Source organism: Peromyscus eremicus, chromosome 3 (genome assembly GCF_949786415.1).
Source record: "Peromyscus eremicus chromosome 3, PerEre_H2_v1, whole genome shotgun sequence".
Lineage (NCBI taxonomy): Eukaryota > Metazoa > Chordata > Mammalia > Rodentia > Cricetidae > Peromyscus > Peromyscus eremicus.
The window spans coordinates 5,822,851-5,843,808 of NC_081418.1; the positions used below are offsets into that span (position 1 = coordinate 5,822,851).

Genomic DNA, 20,958 nt, shown 5'->3' on the forward strand with positions numbered 1-20,958 from the left:
TATGCACCATGCTTTCAATTCTATAGTTTAATTGTGGAACGTTTAAGGAGAAAATGACTTTTCTACAATTGATAACTCATTTTTTATTTATATCTAAATCACTTAAGTCTGGAGGATTACTCCACAACATAAGGGCTTAGATTTGCATTTTAATTTCCAATGACTTAGCAACTTGAAAATCTGTAAACATCTTGGTGAGCTTGGTAGTTGGAACTCCAGTTTGATAAGAACTCTTAAGATAAGTTCTTCTATCAGCTTGACAGTTGGCACTCTCGCTTGATAAGAACTCTAGGCTAATTTCCATTAAATTAGATGATGCATGGAAATGATACAGTACTTTGGCAGACAGAGATTTTCATTTTGATATTCCTATTTAAAATTCTAGAGTTCTATATTTTAATATGTAAATTAACTCTTTAGTTTTAAATAGTCTTAGGATGATTTGTGCTATGTGAATACAAATCAATGCTAATGGAATGTATTTTAACACCCGGGCAATTGCTGAAGGGAAGTTAGAAAGTTAAACTTTGGGAACTTATTAAATAGTTATTATATCTCAATTGATGTGAATAAACTTTAAAATTCTTCAAATATTTAAGTAATTTGTTATCTCCCCAACAAGCTGTGATTTATTTTTCTCTCATACCATTTTTCTATGAAAGGGAATATAAAAGAAGAACGTCTTTATACAATAATTGTTTTACAAGAAAAGAATGCTTTTCATACAAATGTGCCTAAGAACCCATCAACAACATTGTGTAAAGATGCACTTTTTATAAACAGGATGCTGTACAGTTTGATGACAACTTCAGTGTTTCTTTGTAAGCCATTTGGAGATTCTTCCCCAACCTCCATTCCTCAATTCTTTATCAGATATAGCATCACCCAGCTTACCATGTCACATGCAACAATTCTGTATAAATTGTGCTTCACTTGATATATTTGCACATTCAACTAAAGCAGATGACAATTTGCTTCCCCTTGTGAACCATTCTGGTAAGCATTGGTGGCAGATCATAATCATATGTAGCCCCTAATTTTTTAAGGTTGAGGGTGCATGAAGTAGAAATGAGAAACAAAAAGGGGAAATGAAAAAGAGAAGCGAGGAGATCATGTGTGGGAACAAGGAGAAAGAGGAAAGTAGGTTGGTATAGTATTATGGAAGGGGAGGCATGGTGGAGACAGCTGTTTATTTGCATTTCCTCCTAACTTTGAATGTGTAATGTAACGCTAGTAGCTTGAAACTGGCAGGGTAGAGGCATTTACTCCATAGAAATCATCAATAACTACAAATTAGCTCTTATTCTCCATTCTTCACTCACCCTACAGTATTGAAAAGCACTTGTTCAACAGTGTGCCAGGACACTGTTGCCTGTTGTCATGAGACAACTACTTACAGACAGTGAACAGATAAGCCAAAGCTCAGAGGCATAAACATCTTTTAATTTGGAATCTTTATGATAAAAAGGAGCAAAACACTTTAAGTAAAGAGTACAGCAAATGCAAAACTCTTATTGCCTGGATTGTTAAAACCAGAGAATAAGCTTATTGCTGAGTGGACTGTTAAAGAGGGTCAGTGTGGAGTGGGGGATGACACCACTGGGGGGTGGGGATATCTACCAGGTGACATTCATCATCACAACTGCTCTGTGACTCAGATGACCTGGGGCTGAGAAAATTCCACTGGCTTATGTAAGACAGAGAACAAGATGCTTAACTCTCTGCTGGTTCTTAACTTGGTCCAACCTTGACCATAGGTGTGCTAGCTAAGAGGTCCATAATGCCTGCTGCTGTTTCCTGGAGAACCAACAGGGAGCCTCACAGACACATCAGTTCCAGTCTGTGCAGTAGGAATTTGGAGAGAAAGACAGCAAGACAGAACAGGGAGTGTGTGGAAAAGGTCCTGGCAAGCAGAGGGAGACAGAGGGAGCAGCTTTGGACTTGGCTCCCAAAGGAAACTCCAGAAACTAGGGCAAAGATCATCTGGCTCAACAAAACAGAGCAAGGTCTAAGGGGACGCTTTCAGCGAGTTTGCCCAGCAAGTGTTGACTGCATTCTCCGCTGTCCCTTTGCCCTGCTCCATTATGTGGCCAACGAATTCATTAATTCCAGAAAATTAACTATTTGTAGGCGGGAAATTTAGTACAAATTTGGAAGATATTACCTTCATATCACTTGAAAATATACTAATAGCTGTTCTAATTAGCCAGCTCGTAAAAACCAACTTTGACATTTTATAGCATTTCAAAACTTTTATTACCCTTAAACTGAGTTTAGGATACTAGCTAATTAGCATTTAGTTACTTTTTTCTCATAATTGGCTATAAACAATTCATATCAGCTGTTCTCCAGGTTTTTTTTTTCTTTTTAATCCTTTAAGTACATTTCCATTATTTTGGGCATAGCTGACCTTATTTATTATGTAGTTTTAACAATTTTTCATTACTAACATATTTAGTTGGAATCTAGCATTATTAATATTCTATCTTATCCCTGAATCCATAGAAAATAGTACAAAGCTTTGTATAAATATGAACAAATATACTGTCCTATCTCAGGGTGGAAAACGTGAAAGCTATTAAGAACCAAGAGATGCTATGTGACATTGTATTATGATTTCCATTTCTTAATATATTCAAAGAGTAATTTGATAGTAGAATTTCAAAGGTTTAATTGAAAGGGAATTCAAGGCAATAGCAGTAAAATAGGGATGCATTTTCATACCAAAAACAGGCTGATGAAAAGTCCTTATGATTCTTCCAAATAGCATTACATTCAAATAATGATATTTTAATTATTTGCATTTTAAACAAAGGTCGATTTAAGTAATATTTCAAACAAATGGGGAAGTAAGGGTAAGTGAAATAGTATCCCTAACACCTGTTGCTAAAAGGCTATTTAAATATATTTTCTTAAAATAAAACTCAATGTAAAATGTCATTTTTAAGTATTAGAAACAGAATCTGGATACCACTTGTTTGAGAAATGCAGCCTAGAAGGAACGACAGGTTTGGAGTAAACTGGACGAGTGCAGGACAGAAGGGTGGTGTAGTGTCAGTTAAGGAGGTCTAGCCAAAATCATTGCACTTGACTTTGGGTTACAGAGTTCCCCATGAAAAAATACTGAGCTGGAAGTTTGCTCCATCCACACTTAGAAGACATGCTTGTTCATACCTGAAGTTTAAGTCTTTAAAGGAGAATTGAGTTTCAATGATACCAGTCGTTTTCACTCGGGAATGTAGAACATCTTGCTCATTTGGCACGTACCCAGGGGCTGTGATTCTATCTAAGTCATTAAGGTAGCTAATAGAAACAAAATAAAATAGAATATATTCATATTTTTAGCTTTGTATTGGAATACACTGCAATTCAGTACAAATGTATTTTAAGAGTTTAAAGTACATTGGAAAACAAATTCCGTTTGTTGCTTTTCAAGCTGATGCTCAGAATGGTAGGAACTGGCAGCCGGGATGCCACAGTTGCAGAGTGCAGTCCACAACTAGTTCCTGGAAAGCTCTTCTCTATGAATTCCTCAACACTACTTTACCTGTGTCTTATAAAGTCTGCAGAACAGACAGATTTGCTATCATGTAGGTAGATGAATGTAAGACTATTCTCTATGCAAGGCTATTTAAATGTATTTACATGTGGTAGGATCCCTTGGAATGGTTTCCAACAGTTACTACAAGTTCTTCAAAGGTCCTATTGTGGGAATGATTTAATTTGAATTGTTTTCTTGTTATTAATCGTCTGGGTATTTTTGCATGGATTACTTAGTTTAGAACACAGTCATTTTCATTAAGAGTCATGATAAAATCCATATGGCTCAATGAAAGATCCCAGGTACCTCATGTGGGTCCACACTATAGCCATCTAACTACTGTAGCCAAACCACAGTCCATCAGTGCATGGTGAAGCCCTTAACTCTTCCAGAATTCCTGATCTTATTAGAGGGAGCTGTTTCCTTCTTGTTCCTTTTGTTTACTTACTTTTTGTTCAGTGATGGGTAGGTATAAGCTTGATTAAAGTCCATGCTCTGAGTCTGCTAAAGGATGGAAAGTGCTCTTAGCATTTTCATCCTTGCAAACAATATCTCCAAATTAAAATTGTATTTTCTTTCATTTGACTATTGTGTCTGACACTAAGGATTTAACAGCTTAGCAATATGGCTATTTCTGTGATAAATTTAAATACAAATAGTAATAACATAGTAATTTCCTGGTAAATTTGAACATTACATTGAACCATGCCCACAAACACATTTAAAAATGATAAAGTGTGGTTTCCTATCATGGGAACACAACTTTGGGGGTAAAGTCCTACTGAATGTTAGTTATTGCTTATAATGTTGAATTTGTTCAGAGATTAAGTTGAGGAGTTCTTATACATCAGCATCCAACAAAATGACTTTAAGTCAAGTGCTTTTACTATTAAAAATAGATGGAGTAGGTATTTAGCAAATTTGGAAAAATCATTTACTTTTAAGATGAAAAAGAACAATACACCTAAAGGGATTTTGCTCAAGAAGAAAAGGAAAATTGTGTCTCAGAAATACTAAAATGTGAAAATGTATCATTATTTATGCTAATAAAGACCATTTGACTATAAATGGGTGATGAACTGAGATATAAAAGAATCAAAGAAAGTATAGAGGATTTTACAGTTTTAAATTTTTTTTTTCTTACTTGAAACACTGTGGATTTCCTATGAATGAAATCTGATATGTGGTAGATGTATGATATTAAGTCATTTCATGCCCAAGTAAAAGAATAAAATGCATATACTTACAGAAATAGAAATAAAATCCATTTAATGAAAGCTTCAGTAAAAATACATTTTAAAGAATTTTCTTTGCATTTGTAAATTATTTCAGGCAAAGAAGAGGCATTAGTAAATTGATTTTCTTTTAAAGTGCTGATTTTAATAAGCAAATATGGGATTTGGATATCAAAGCCTGTAGTTTATAAACCAAACAGACGTTTTTAGACCTTATGACTCAAATCGCTTAAAGTACCTTGATGATTTACCTCCAATCCTGAAATGACAGTGCTTTCCCTGCTGAGTCCATGTTTGCTCTTAACTCTTGTGGAATTTAAATAGCACACTAGAGGGCCCCAATTAGTGAAGCATGAGGCCTTAGTTAGCTAAGGCCTTTCCTCTCTTCTTTTATGAGAACTGCGGGATTGACTGGTCAAACACAACACTCTGGCTCTCTACTCATTGGCTTTACTCTTCTAGGAGTTTCCAGGATAACTTAAGAAGTACTTGATATAAGAAAGTTTTAGGTCATGGTAACAATTACATTACAAGCAGTTTAATGTCCTCCTAAGTTCTTTATTATTATTAAATACTTACTTTCCAATATTTGCTGCGATTGACTTCAACAGGATGTCACAATATGCTAAAGTCTGGAAACCAATCAACTATCGTCTTCCAGAATTTTGTATCTTGCTCAATAACTTAGTGAGCTAATACATATACCACTAAAAAAACTTTATTTTAGGAGATGATTTAAGTAACATTGAAATATATGAAATAGCCCCAAATGTCAGTGTGCACACCATCTGTCTGCGTTGGTGCTAAGCATTGTGTGTCATGGTTAATTCTTTTTAATTAAGAGAAGGTATGTGTAACAATTGCTTCTTCTCAGGCAAATTGTTTTACATCTTTTCAGTTGCCTCTCAGTTTTCTATAAAAAAATGCAAAACCATTTTTTCCTTACTTGCGCTTACATGCACATGTGTTACAAACTTATGCATCATCTGAAATTCCTGTCGAAGAAAGTCACTTACTAAGCCGCAGAGTCATTGAGCTGGTATTCTGATGCCCTTTCAAAGCAGGCCTGAATTCCCGGGTCTCCCCACAGTCGCTTAATCACCTCAGCCAGCTGGGGCGTCATGTCACCGTCTTCCAGTGTGTTTGCCATTGTGTGGAGTTGTTGTTTGTCTTCCTGGAAGACAAAGGCGTGGGGAGAACAGACACGTGTTGTTTAGCCTCAGATATTGTTTAAATGGAGTGTTGTAAAAGGTTTTTTTTTATTACCCAGGGTTTTTTTTTTTTTTTTTTTTTTTGCCAATAATTCCACTGAACATTTTTTTTTTCAAAATCTATTAAGAGCAATAAAACTAGAATCCACTATAGTAACAGGGCAAGATCTGGAAAAGTCACTCTTTGGAAAAATTATAAAATACTATATGGAGGAATCGGAATCTTTGCATCATTGACATCTGAGTATTTGGTCAAAAAGAGTAACGGTGCTTTGGTCTAGTCCATAGTGGCTTGAGGCAAAATGCTAGAGTAAAAGAAAAATGAGACTGTTGTAAACTATTATTTATCATGAGATATTTTTTGTGATCATTCTGGCAAACGATTACACACTTAGACCCACAAACGTGTAAAGGCTCTCTGCTGGGTTGTGTCAATTGTGTACCTTTGTAGTAAAGTTGCCATTGGGCAGAGGTGAGAAGTGGCTAAGAAACAAAAAACAGAGTAAGTATTGTGTCATTGCGTAGTAGGGTAGGCATGTAATGAGAAAGGAAAGAAATTTGCTAAATAAATATAGTTTAAACAATTTATAGTAGGCCATAATTTATACTAGTAATCAAAACTTTGTCCGAAAAAAATTAAGGTTAGGAATTTGAGTCTCAAGACAGTTAAATAAATTTTGGTAATTGATGGGTAATTGGTTAGGTAAAAGTAAAATCTGGCCTCGGATCGCAGAGTGTCAGAATCCAAAGCTCAGGTTCTGCCGCTATCACGATGATAATCACCGTGTGGCACACAGTGTCACCATCCTCCCAACAGCCAGCAAACACTCCAGTGGGCCCGCTTACTGGACAGTGCAGCCCTCTCAGCTCTCCTTTGGACAACGCAGTAAATACAACAGGCGGCAGCAGCACGGGACCCAAAACGCCAGCAGTGGGCAAGGGAAGTCTGTCCGGGAAGAATTCGGGGTTGGTGACGTGACCCATTCATTTTCAACCAACTCCACTTTATTCTGTGTTATATTAAAATATTTTCTTTGCCTAAGATATTAACAACATGACTTTTGTTATCATAGACTGTTAAAACTAAAAGGGAACCTTTTCCATCTTTCTGATTGGGTTTTGTTGATGCTCAGATGATTGTTAAATGGCCAAAATGCAAGACTTGACCTTATTTTCTAAAATTAATGGAGGATATATTTTAAAATTCCTCCTTCCTATTAGAAAACTGCAAATCCAGTGGCTTATGAACCCTTCAGTTAATTTCTCATTGATTTTTGATATTATAATATAATTGCATAATGTGTCCCTTCCCTTTCCTCCTTCAAGCCCCTCCCACAAGCCCCTCCTTGCTCTCTTTCATTCAATGGTATCTGCTCGGCCTTTATAGTGTTACTTATATATATATGTTTTCAGGGCTGATCATTTGGTAGGCACTTTCTTCTACTGCTAATGTGCCTTGGGACAAATGGTGCCATGAAGTAGCTGTTCCCAGGGTCCATTCCTAAAAGAAAACATCACTTGCTTTCTGAGCAATCCTTTAGAAACCAAACTAATATGCTCTTCCTTGCTCTGCATTATTCCACTGTAAGCTAATGTAGAGTCTATTTATGTTGGTAATATGAGTATATTTTCCCTTAAAACATTTAAATGTCACCAAAGCCCTTTCAACCAGTTCCTCAGTTGTAGTATTTTCTTGCAGAACATCAGTCTGATTTGGTTGGTTATGCCTTTACTTCTGAGTTTCTGTCACACACACACGTGGGTAGAGCCCCTGGTGATTTTTAATTCAGGTTACTTAGTTTAAGCATGTGGAGTAATAGTAAATGTATTCCTAGCACAACAACACCAGGCAAAACAAATGAGCGTGTGTGTGTGTGTGTGTGTGTGTGTGTGTGTGTCTGTGTATCACATGTGTGTGTCTCTGTGTGTGAGTGTACTCGTGTGTGTGTGTCTGTGATGCGACTGTGTGTGTATGTGTGTGTCTGTGTGTATGCTTGTGTGTATTTGTCTGTGTGTGTCTAAGTGTGTTTGTGTGTCTCTGTGTGTTTCATTACAGGCTGATTAGCCTGGCCTGGCTGTCTAGGGAGACACCACCTTCCTTCACAGAGGCCTGAGCTTCCCTTTGGCACTGCTTACTCTGGAAGCAGAAGACCATGACCACTGAGGAGCCTGTCTTTCAGTCAAGGTTACACCTGTAGCTGTGTTCCACTGCTACAGTTCTCCAAAATCCTGGGTAACAGATAAGTTAGTATGTTTTTTTTCTACATAACTACATTTCATTGAATGTAGAACATTTCAATTCTTGATACTCTTGTATGATAGTGGAAACATAAATAATTTTAAGAACTAAAGTTCATTTTTAAGAATGTGAACTCACCAATTATAATTTAAATTTTAAGAAAATGTAATACCTAAAATCTGTATATAGCCAAGCATGTATAATCCCAGCACTTGGAAGGCAGATACAGGCAGAGATCTGTGAGTTCAAGGACAGCCTGTTCTACAAAATGAGTTCCAGTCCAACCAGAGTCACACAATGAGGCCTTGTCCCTAGTTTACATAGTTATTTTCAAAGCTATCTCCACACAGTAGTCAACTGATGGAAAATTGAAATTCCATGGGTTATCTTACTCTTCTGTTTTAAATGCTCAAGCAATTCTCTCCACATTCAAAAGCTCATTCTTTTACTATGACTCCCAAGCTTTCCATCCTACACTTATGTCTTCTTTCCATTCTTCCTTTCCCATAGTCACTGTTTCTCTCTGCACTTGCTCCTCAAGCCTCAAGTACTGGACTCCTGCTACACTGTAAACTCCCAAGCCCATTTTGAGGGTTGATGTGTACATCTTATTCCGTGCACATGTATTTGCAGTGACTACTTTCACAAGGAACCTTTCTCCACCTTTCTATTCTTCTAATATTCTCATACCAACTCTTTCCCATTTTATCTTATTCATGGTATTTATTGTAATTCCTTTCCTCTTCTTCCTTTATTAATTTTTTAGTGTATACATATATGAGGGCACAGATATTTGTTGTTTCATTTATTTGTACACTCCGATGATCAACATACATGTTGCTAAAATATTGTTGATTGAGTGAACCAAAATAATAGATATGCTGATTCTCGAGAAACTATTCTCCAATACTCTCCCATTTTTATTTCAAATATTACTCTTAGGGTTTTAATGGCATTCTAAAGATTTAATTTTCCTATGACATATTTCAGAATACTTGAGAATTGTGATGGTTCTGGAAAAACTTATTATCTCAGGATTGTGAGTCTCTAGAGTAGTGGTTCTCAACCTGTGGGTTCGACCCTTTGGTGGGGTCAAACTACTCTTTCATAGGGGGTCGCCTGTGAAAGGCGACCTTTGAAAAACACACATAATACACAGATTTTGATTCATTACACATTACAATTCATAGCAGTAGCAAAACTATACTCATGAAGTAAGACTGAAAATAATTTTATGGTTGGGGGTCATCACAACATGTAGAACTATATTAAAGGGTTGCAGTATTAGGAGGGTTGAGAACCACTACTCTAGAGCTACACTGTAGAGAAATGAAGAAGTATTTCTCTGCAGGTTATGCAGTGATTGCTCATCAATAATATGTGCCTCAGACAGTCTTAGAATCTTGTTGAATTCATTCTGAACCCTGCAGTCATAGTTCCAAAGAAGAGAGAAAAGAGCATATCAGAGCAAGGAATGGATGATTAGTCTACATGACTGAGGAATGCTCAATGGAAATGTCAAAGTTGGTTGTTATTGGACTTAAGTCTTTGAATACTACAGCTGTTGAGAATTCTTGAATTCTTATAGAGTACAAGTATTTCAGACTTATTTTCTCACATTAATTGAATTGCAGAATATTTGAGCAAAGGTTTTCCTTTTCTTTCTAAGTATCATAATCCTCATCACCACCACCATCCTTATTATTATACTTTCGTGTGTGTGTGTGTGTGTGTGTGTGTGTGTGTGTGTGTGTGTGTGTGTGATGTGTGGGTAGGTACAGGCATGTCATAGTGTACATGTGGAAGTCAAAGCACAATTTGTGGAGTTAGTTGTCTCCTCTCTTTGTATGTATTTCATACATCAAACTGAGGTCATTAGGCTTTCCTGGTTTCATATACCTATGCAGCGACTAGAAAATGTCACATTAAAATGATACGCATCGTTACTTCCTAAAAATCTTTCTTAGTCTAAGCACTTAGTCTAAGCACTGATTACTTCTTCTCATCTGCTATCCCTTTAAGTTCCTTTATGTTAATTACAATAGTCTGTACAGTATGCCCAGACCACCTAAATTTATATCCGTAGACGGAATACCCCTTTGTGCTTTAAAGGCATGTTTTCAATTGCTTATATGTGTAAACATCTTGTAGAGTGTATACACAAGACATTTCCAAATCCATTCTGTCTCAATCACTTTTTCAATGAATAAGGATTTACATTCACATCCAGCTGTGATAACCTCTTTGACTACTAAATGCTTTATAAAGATTTGCTCAACATCAAGCTTTCCTTTCTGAATACAGATGGATTTTTCTATTTCAACTATTTATGAGTGCCTAATGCATCTCCAGAAGCAATCCAAATGTCTGCCGCATAAAATAATAAAATATTTTTTCAAATGACCTTTGGTGAGTGCATTTCAGTATATAAATTTTAATTAGTCTGTATTTAAACTGACTGTCAAAAAATAAAAATAGCTGATATTTACCTGGACCTTATATTCTACAATATTCTGGATTTAAAGGGGCTATTTATATTTTTCTTCCTGGTTTGATAATTTTTATAATTTTATTGGGAAACACTAACATTTTGTGTATGAAGAAATTAAAATAGAGAGGTTCAGTGGGTTTACTTAAACTGAGAGATTCAGGGACTAATGCAACTTACACTGAGTTTCTGTCAGGACTGTCCTTGAATGGCAATCTGTGTGATGGTGTGCAAACGAATGATTATGTGAAAATGTATAAACTTGGATAAACAAAAAATCCACCTCATCAGAAATCTGAAAGCCACACAAACATAATGCTTAGAAATTAAGAGGTTGAATAAGCAATTTAAACCAGGTGCAACACGTTCATCTCACAATAAAGTACTAAGTGAATGTGATTGAAAGTACAACTTCAGGATAAAGCACAGAGACAAATAGCCAAACGAACGGAAACACATGAAATATGAACCAATGGCTGAGGGGTCACCAACTGGATCAGGCCCTCTGAGTGGGTGAGACAGTTGATTGGCCTGATCTGTTTGGGAGGCATCCAGGCACTGGCACTGGGTCCTGTGCTCATTGCATGAGTTGGCTGTTTGAAACCTGGGGCCTATGCAGGGTCGCTTGGCTCGGCCTGGGAGGAGGGGACTGGACCTACCTGGACTGAGTCCACCAGGTTGATCTCAGTCTGTGGGGAAGGCTTTGCCCTGGAGGAGATTGGAATGGGAGGCGGGCTGGGGGGAAGGTGAGGGGGGCGGGAGGGGGGAGAACAAGGGAATCTGTGCCTGTATGTAGAACTTAATTGTATTGCAAAATAAAAATTTTAAAAAAAAAAGAAAGTACAACTTCAGTTGAAACAAAAATATGATTTGTGTAGTCCTAGGAAACTATGGTATTCAGATATTCTAGGACACAGGACACAGATGCTCCTGAGGCGTCATAGCAACTTTATGAGCAACTTCAGTTTACACCATTGAATGAATTGCAGTTTTAAAAACTCTGTCAGTAAGCATAATGGTAGTACTGTTTTCAGTCTATTGTTTTCACCCCACCCAAGGCTCAACCAACAGGACTGGCTGGCATCTCCCGTTTATTATTATTATTATTATTATTATTATTATTATTATTATTATTTGGTTTCTCGAGACAGGGTTTCTCTGTGTAGCTTTGCGCCTTTCCTGGATCTCGCTCCGTAGACCAGGCTGGCCTCAAACTCACAAAGATCTGCCTGTCTCTGCCTCCCGAGTGCTGGGATTAAAGGTGTGCGCCACCACTGCCCGGCACATGCACCACCACCGCCCGGCACATGCACCACCACCGCCCGGCAGCATCTCCCGTTTGTAAAGCCTGGGCTATGTTGCAGCACAGTTGTTTTTTTGTTTTTTTGTTTTTTGTTTTTTTGTTTTTTTTTAAGATACTGTCTTGAGGTTTCTATTGCTGTGAAGAGATACAATGACCACAACAACTCTTACAAAGGAAACCATTTAACAGGGGCTGGCTTACAGTTCAGAGACTTAGTCCATTATTGTCAGGGTGGGACAGGGAGGGTGTGCAGGCAGACATGGTGCTGCATAAGGAGCTAAGAGCTCTAAATATTGAGCCACAGGCAACAGGAAGAGACTGCCACACTGGTCCTCACTTGAGCATCTGAGACCTCAAAGCCTGCCCACTAGTGACACACCTCTTCCAAGGCCACATCTCCTATTAGCCATTCCATGTGGGGTTATGGGAGGCAGTTTCTTTCAAACCACTGGAGAAGCAATATGAAATTTTGTGATTTTTCTACTTCCTTGACAAAATACATGGAATATTTCATATACAAATTCCAAGATCTTTACATTATTGTCAAAGAATGCTGAAGGCACACACACTTTAGTAACTATTATTGCCTGGGAAGGAAAAGTAAAATAATCATTGCCATGTAAATCATTGAAAACAGTCTTCACAAAGAACGAAGCACCATAAAGGAAACCGGGCAACATATTCGGTCCTAGACTTCAGCTGTTTGAAGTTAACTAACTACTCTCTTTCAGTCTATTTTTTTCTCACCTTTAAATTAAAGGATTATAGCAGTCCATTTCTTAAAAGCCGTTGTTGTAAAATTCTATGTGCTTAAGAAAAGCCAGAGACAGAGGTAGCAAAATAGCTATAAATAGAATAGGTTCAATAAATCATCAAATGATAAAGATGAGGGGGTCTTGAAGTTCCTCTCCAAGTGTCCCTTTTACACTTGTGAAGGAAGGTGGAGCCAGAGAAGTGGAAAACTTGACCAGAGCCAAATTGTGGGGAAAGCTAGAAAAGGAAGATTTTAGAACATAGACAGCAGACTTTGCAAAGGATTTGCCCTAAAGTATGCTTAGTCTTAGTATTTCTCCACTCTCTTTCTCACTTCCCCCTCCCCATCCCTCTCTGAGAAAACTGAGGGAAGAAAGGGGATTTACCCTTTCCTGTAAAATAAACAGTGTAGAGATGGCCATTTTCCTTCTCATCTTGATAACTTCCACTGCTCATCTAGATGGTCACCCCCATACTGGATGCCTGGGGAGGGAAGGAGAAGAGGAACGCAGTTTTGTGTTTCACACTAATCTTGCATATGGTTCTTCCTGCGCTTATTGCTCCTGTACACTGATTCCACAGGGGACTGCTCAGTTAATGCCCTCTGGAGGTGACCAGCTGATCGGGGAGGGGCCTTGCGGAAATAATGTTTTTAATGCTTTTATTTTGTGAGTGGGGTCACTTTTAGACAATAATATACTCATAATTTACATATTAATAGTTTTTGCATATTATCTATTTTAAAAGTAAGTACATTTTTAAAGCATCATAATGTGTGAAATTATTATTAATTAAAATGCAGAAAAAATCGTCTGGATGCTATATTATAAACCATAGTACAGCTATGTTTCTTTCTTATGTTCTTATATTTAATATTAGGTTTAAATCCTAAAAAACAATTACTGCTTAATAAAATTATAGTGAACAATGGAAAAGAGAGGTTTCATTCAGAGAAAAATGGAAAAATTTAAGTTGGAGATAGTTAATATTTGCAAAATAATTATATTATGTTCTTTTGACATAGAATAGGACAACAAACACAATCCTATGATTCCTTGGCTCAAATTCCACCTGGGTCATATAATTATGACATGGACATACTTACTCCACTTCTGGGATTCACATACTCAATCCCAAGTGTTGTCATAGCTTTCACAATGGCTAAGATTGACTGCAGTGTGTTACTGTAGATCACTGCTTTAAATTCCATGCATTCTTGTTTACTATAACCATTCTTATGGATGATCCTACAATTAAACATGAAAGGGCTTTGTGAGTTGAACTGGTGTAGCACAAATGACCATCAATAATAAGTTGCTTCAATAAAAGCACAGTATATACACCTTAAAGAGGAAGGATTTTGATAATGTGTGTGTGCTGAGTCTAGACAATTTAATAGTTCTGAAATTACCATTCATTGTCTTTTCATATAATGCTCTTTGGGTCATGGGGAGAACATATGCTGAATATAAGAATTTAAGACTTATTCTAGATAAAATACTTTTTCAAATATGTGAATCACAAACACTTTATTTAGAACACAGATTCCTTTTTTCAAGAAGAAAATTCCCTGATTGCTAGGTCAGCTATGTGCACAAAGACCTGAACCCTGTGTCATGTTTACACCGTGATGTCTAGAGGATGTGAAGTCACTCAGCAGAACAGTCCTGGCTTTTCCTATCTCTTAAGAAACACTGGGAAGTAGGAGTGCCTGTGTTCTATTTACAGCATTAACAAAGGCATTTTCTTTTAATTGCAAGTAATTGCTTTCTGCTGGATGCCTTGCCTTTCCCTTGTATGTGTACGTGCTTCTGGGTTCTCGGAGCCGAGTTTCCCAGATTGGGCCGGGCTGCTCTCTTCCTTCCACTCATTCACTCACAAATCAGGGTTTGACAGAGAGTTTAAGAATAGTAGCTTAAAATAGATTTTCCCATTAAAGCTAAAATCTGTGCTGATACTAATTGTGTGTCTTTGCATCTTTGCTGTGTGATAAATTTTCATTTCTTTCTTTCTTTTTTTAGCTTTGGAGCCTTTCCTGGAACTCGCTCTGTAGCCCAGGCTAGCCTCAAACTCAGAGATCTACCTGTCTCTGCCTCCCCAGTGCTGGGATTAGAGGCATGCACCACCACCACCTGACCTAAATTTTCATTTCTTTCTGTCATTCTTTTCTTTATATTGTTTTTAAATTGCTTTGTGCTTGATTTTGAGTGTCGCTTTTCTCAAGATTTATCTTGTGTCTATACACATGGAAGCTGCAGCTTAGGGGTCAAACTCAGCACAAACACCTCTTCAATGCCTTTGAAGAACCATCAAATGAAAGGAACAGGCACTGAGAGGAGTGAAGAAGCCTCTATTGTTTTAATCTTGTCTTTAAATTTGATTACCAACAAATGCTCATTTTTATATTCAATAGGACCATGTTTATCTTGCTGCATTAACCTGTTAAATCACTTGAATAACCAAAACCAACAAAAACAAAAATAGATGGTGACATAGACCATAAAAATGCAGAAAGGCATATTTATAAATAGATCAAAGTAAGACTGTTGAATAAATCTCAGTCCTCTGTCCAAAATTAAAACAGAAAAAAATGACTTTAATTGTTAAACTTAAAATGGTAATTATGAGTAAATGTGGGGCATTTGGATTCGTTCAGTAACATAAATTCTGATGACTCATCAAACTATGAGGGAAAATATCATAGAAGCAGCCACTTAATTTCATTTCTTCTGGAAAGAAGTGTCTAGCTCTAAGTTGGCTCTTGACTCTTTTCAAAGTAGTAAGATTTTTTTGGACATTTTTGTTTTTCATTATATACTGAAATAAATGAATGAATCACACCTGACTCTCCTCCCATTAGGTCTATAGTGGAATTCCAGTCTATGCAACATCTACTGCACACTGCAATCACCAGTCATGTTACAGAAAACTGCATTTTTAAATCCTTAAATGGCCACTAAAGTCACACATGATTCAGAGAGCATATCCATGAAACCTTTCCATGATGATAAAATTTCTAATGGAAGTACCAAATTGTAGAAAAAATTATCATTTTAATAGATTGCTATGCTTTATAAAAGGTTCTAGTCACATCTGTGTATGGAAAGAAACATTAGGAAAATTGTGCTAAGTTCTATTATGGGTAGATATAAAAAAAGACAAAAAATAGTAGAAATAATGAGCTTGTTATTTTTACATAATGAGCTCTTTCGAGATGGTCAAAAGGAAGGGGATTTTATAGACACAAGAAGCAGTGCAAGTGAATGGAGGCACACAGTTATTGAGCTTTGGGCGTGTACTAAGACCTGGTGTTGGTCAAACATTGTCATATACCTATGCAGTAACTTCATAGTAACACAAGTGAATGAGGAATAATTTCAACAGTTTGCAAATAGATTGCTTGCACTTTCTTTCTTTCTTTCTTTCTTTTTTTTTTTTTTTTGGTTTTTGGTTTTTGGTTTTTCAAGGCAGGGTTTCTCTGTGTAGCTTTGGTGCCTTTCCTGGAACTCACTCCGCAGCCCAGGCTGGCCTCAAACTCACAAAGATCCACTTTCCTCTGTCTCCCGAGTGCTGGGATAAAAGGCATGCACCACCACAGCCCAGTGCTTGTACTTTCTTTGAATTTAGGATTCTTTGTCTTTAATTTTACCACTTTATATAGTTACAGAAATCTTATTTTATTTATATTTTGATACTTTGCATACTTAAATTATTTTTATGTTATACATATTTCAAATTCCTGTTGCCGCTTCTTGGAACTATGTCTAGCTAAAAAATACTTATGACTTACCCAGTTTTTAAGATTTAGTTTCATTTTTTATGTATGAATCGTTTGCCTGAACCTTCTGCATGTGCCTGTTGCTTTGAGAGACCAGAAGAGGGTACCAGACACCCTGCAGCTGGAGTTGCGGATGGTTTTAAGTTGCCATAAGGGTGCTGGGAGCCTAACCTCCATCCTATACAAAGGCAGCAAGTACACTTAACAGCCAAACCATCTCTCCAGGCCTACATTTGTGGTCGATTTAGAAAAAATTATATCTACTTTTTTTTTGCCAAATGTATCTAAAAATAGTGGTAAGAAATATTCATTTTTGTAATCTTCACTCATAATAATTTTAGATTAATACTATAGTTTCGCTTTTTGAGACAGTCTTACATCATAGCTCTGGTTGCTATGGTACTCACTATATGTAACACTGACTGGCCTCAAACTTGCTGTGATTCTCCTGCATCAGCCTCCTGAATGTAAGGCTTATAGGAATAATTTGAAATTATATTTTCATAATTTCTCATGACAAAAAATGCCCAATTATTGATTTAAATTTTATTTTATAGGTAGTAAAGTTTAAATGAATTGTATAATTTATCTTCTTTGTAACAGGTAATAGAATTCTCTTTCCCAAACTGCTCATTGGTTCTCCTTTATTTACATATATTGGTCGGATTACTGTTTTTACATAATTCCTATATCCTTTTATATGTTATGGTAGTTAACATATATCTATAATATTCATTGTTGGCTTTGTTTCCAGTTTTCTATTTTTTGTCTGATTTTATACATGATTTAATATTTAAAAGCTTTCTTTTTAATATAGCAAAATAGCTATTCATTAAAAACCTATACTTAATCCATATAAATAATAGATATGTAAAAAGTATAAGATAACTTCAAGTTTGATTATGTCCTAAATAACAGGGTGGTAGAAAACAATAATGATGTAAATGCATGAGAGATAACTCTGTTCTTAGGATTGACCAAAAGCTGGTTATAAAACCATGTTTTGGAGACAGCACAAATATTTACTGGCACCTATAGGTGAGATTTCCAAACTGGAGCTTAAATAATAGTTGATAAGCAAATTGCATGGCATTATAATATCAAAGAGAAAAAGAGCACTTCATCACTGATATCTAACTTCATTTTATTAATTTATCATTGCAGTTTTTATTCATGGCAATTGCGTTTATACTTCTTCATTCAGAAATTTAGGCAGTTATCCCATTATAAAGAATAAAGTTAAAAAATGTAATAACACATCAAAATCTGTTTGAGTGATATCAATGAACAAATACTTACATCCATATAGAAAAAATACAATGTTAAAATATTATTCCTTCTTAATTTCAAATGGATTCTTGATTGACATATTTCAAATGTTTTTGGCTTACACCCTCATTGTTAATAAGTTAGTTAATTTGAGTGTTAATATAAATAAAACATAGCTACTAGCAATAATATTTCTGAAATGCACCGTTCAAAGGAAAAATAGAAATTGCAGTCTTTGTTAAACAATACAAGTAATATTTGAACACTCATAAAAGTCTGTAAATTCTGAAGAGGTTACTTGAATTCTGAAAAGAGACTCGCAAAGCATTTTTGAAAGATTTTATCAGCCTGTATAATAATACTTGTATGCCGGTGTTCAGGGCTGGCCATTTGATGGTGGATGTATGCTCTTATCTGGGAAAGACTATTTCTCCAGCCGTCCATGTTCCTTACTTGCCTGTAGTTCTTTGGGTAGGGCTGAAGCCTCCTGGGCTTCCACTGTCCTCGTTAGCATGTGCATTAGTGTAGTCTTATTTCACCATGATTAGTCGGTCATGTTTATGAGACTTTATGAGCAGATTGTACTTATAAATATGTAACAAAAATTAATGAAAAAAAAGTAACAATGATTATGGAAAGGACCAAGAGGCAACTGTGGGAGGATTTGTAGGGAGAAAAGGAAAAGATAAAAAGACATAATATCATAATAAAAACTAAAATAAATAATTAACACAGAATTGTTCAACGCATAGATAAACATCAAATAGTAAACATTTGGAATAGTTCTGTACCTACTTCATTTGTTTAACAATAGTACTTTTTCCAGATTCACCTGCTCCTGAAACAAAATGAAGCAAATGTTATTAATTGATACACCGAATTTGTATGAATATTAAAACCTACTAATTTATCGTGTATGAATTTTGACACCTCCATTTGTGTAACTTCTAAGGGAAAATGGTGTACTAATAGAGAAAATTATATTTTATATTTAAACATGATTTGAGATGTTTATATATCTGGATTGGCAATACAAAGATGTAACCCAAAATTTCAGACTCTAAATAGCTCTTGGCCTCCTAAGATGAGTCTTTGTATCTCTATTTTAATAAACAGTGAAAGAAGAAAACCATAAATAACTTTATTTCCAGAACTGCTCAAATACAAGTCTAACCTGACTGAGACATGATGTTCTCCTCAACAGCCTATAATACCTTTGTACATAGCTAAAATTTCCTTTATCCAAATAAATGAAGAGTCTTGAAAACTCTAAATAACTTCAAGGATCCCTAATGTATGTATGGGAGGTGACATGGGCATGTCTCATGTCATTGGATCTGGATGCACAGAGATAGGTATGAGGAACCAGCAGTTTTACTGCAGCTATTACAGTCACCCTTATCTGCAACATGTGTTGTTAGTTTATGACCCACACTGTGAAACATTTGGGCATCCACTTACCTTTTGAAGCATCATATAGAGAGATCCCAAATGCACATGATTCTTAACATAGAAAATAAGAACTCATAGTGAAAAGTTAGTGGCTGTTTTAGGTTGTCAATTGGGACCTTTTGGAGATACTTCTTGAATCTCTCTTGAGTTTAAGAACATTTTTTTTGAGAAATGAAAACTAAAAGTATAGATATCACAAGTCATGCCCTAGGTTTCTTTTCTTGTATCTGTATGGCAAACAGTTATCTTGATTTATCGAAGTACCATAATTTTAACATAAGCAAAACTATGATAACTCAAATAATATTTGAAATAATATTTATGAATATTAATTAGAGTACCCTGACACCACTATGTAGTTTTGTTTTTTTTGGTTTTTTTTGGTGTTTTTGAGACAAGGTTTCTCTGTGTAGTTTTGGTGCCTGTCCTGGATCTTGCTTTGTAGACCAGGCTGGCGTTGAACTCACAGAGATCCACTTGGCTCTGCCTCCCGAGTGCTGGGATTAAAGGCATGCGCCAACACTGCCAGGCCTATGTAGATTTTTAATTCCACCTACAACTACTTGATATTCACTTTTCCTGTAGTGTTTACCTTCTTCTCCACACTTAAAATTTTTCATGTATCATTTTAATTTTTCATCGTATCCATGGGTAAGATAAATTTCACATGAAAGAAATAATTCTTTGAAGGTATATTTAAAAAATAACCTAACCTTAACCAAGAAGCTATTTGCAATTAATACCTCTTAGCAAAAGCAACTCAGTTTCCTCCAAAGGCGTGTCCCTGAGTGTGCCTGCCTCACTCCAGTGCAGGTCCAGCGCCCAGGACCAATGCACCAACAGAAAGCAGACTCCTTCTATTTATGGTTTTTTTTTCTGGTGTGGTTTATTTTGTTTTGATTTTTATTGTTTTATTGTCTTTGTTTGTTTTGATTTTTGAGAAGGGGTAGGGAGAGAGAGGTCCTGAAACTGGGTGGGTAGAGGGTTGGGAGGACTTGGGGAGAAAAAACACAATGCAATCAAAATGCATTGTATCAAATTATTTTAAAGGAAAAATAAATTTAAAAAAATAGATCTTGTCTTTTGTATGAGACAATTTTTTTCCATTGAAATATTTCTATATGATTTTACACGATTTCTGAGCCTGGAGGAAGAGATACAGAGGCATCTAAATTTAACTCTGTGTGGCAGCAAGTATTTATTGTGCCTGGCATGTCTTAATGTATTTGATTTCTGCAGTTGTCTGAACAACTGCCTACCACGTATGATACAAAAAGAAGAGTAAGACTGTAGTATACAAGGCTTCATGACAGGTGGTTAGGCACTGATCTTCCTCTTGCATAAAGTGCCATGACTCTCCTCCTTTACTATGCTAGTGTGCTTTCGACCACAGGTCATGGAAGTTGAAAACAAAGCCAATAAACACAAAAATCAAGCACAGTAATTTGCCAATATTCCTTCACAGACTTATTTTTTTCATTGACTTCTGCAGTGGTGATATTAAAACTAGGGCCTGTGGGTTCTCAGGCCCACCACAAACTGTAATCTAGCCCTGGATCTGCAGCCACAAGCAGAGGAAGAGGATATTGGGAGCCAAGTGTTCCCAGGTGCAGGAGACAGCTTCACAGGGTCTCACCCCACCACAGCAAACACTTGTATCTAGTTTCACTGACTTGAAAATTCCCAGCT

The 20,958-nt window shown here is 36.3% G+C and overlaps 1 protein-coding gene across 1 annotated transcript in view; it reads right to left on the reverse strand.

Moving 5' to 3' along the window:
• Gnat3 (G protein subunit alpha transducin 3) overlaps positions 1 to 20,958 on the reverse strand; it is a 45,945-nt gene that overhangs the window by 12,353 nt on the left and 12,634 nt on the right. Inside the window, exons 2-5 of the mRNA XM_059256472.1 lie at positions 18,613 to 18,655; positions 13,876 to 14,017; positions 5,793 to 5,950; positions 3,175 to 3,303 (exon numbers count right to left, since the gene is read on the reverse strand). Coding sequence (XP_059112455.1) covers positions 3,175 to 3,303; positions 5,793 to 5,950; positions 13,876 to 14,017; positions 18,613 to 18,655 — 472 coding nt within the window. The remainder of the gene's footprint in view (positions 1 to 3,174; positions 3,304 to 5,792; positions 5,951 to 13,875; positions 14,018 to 18,612; positions 18,656 to 20,958) is intronic.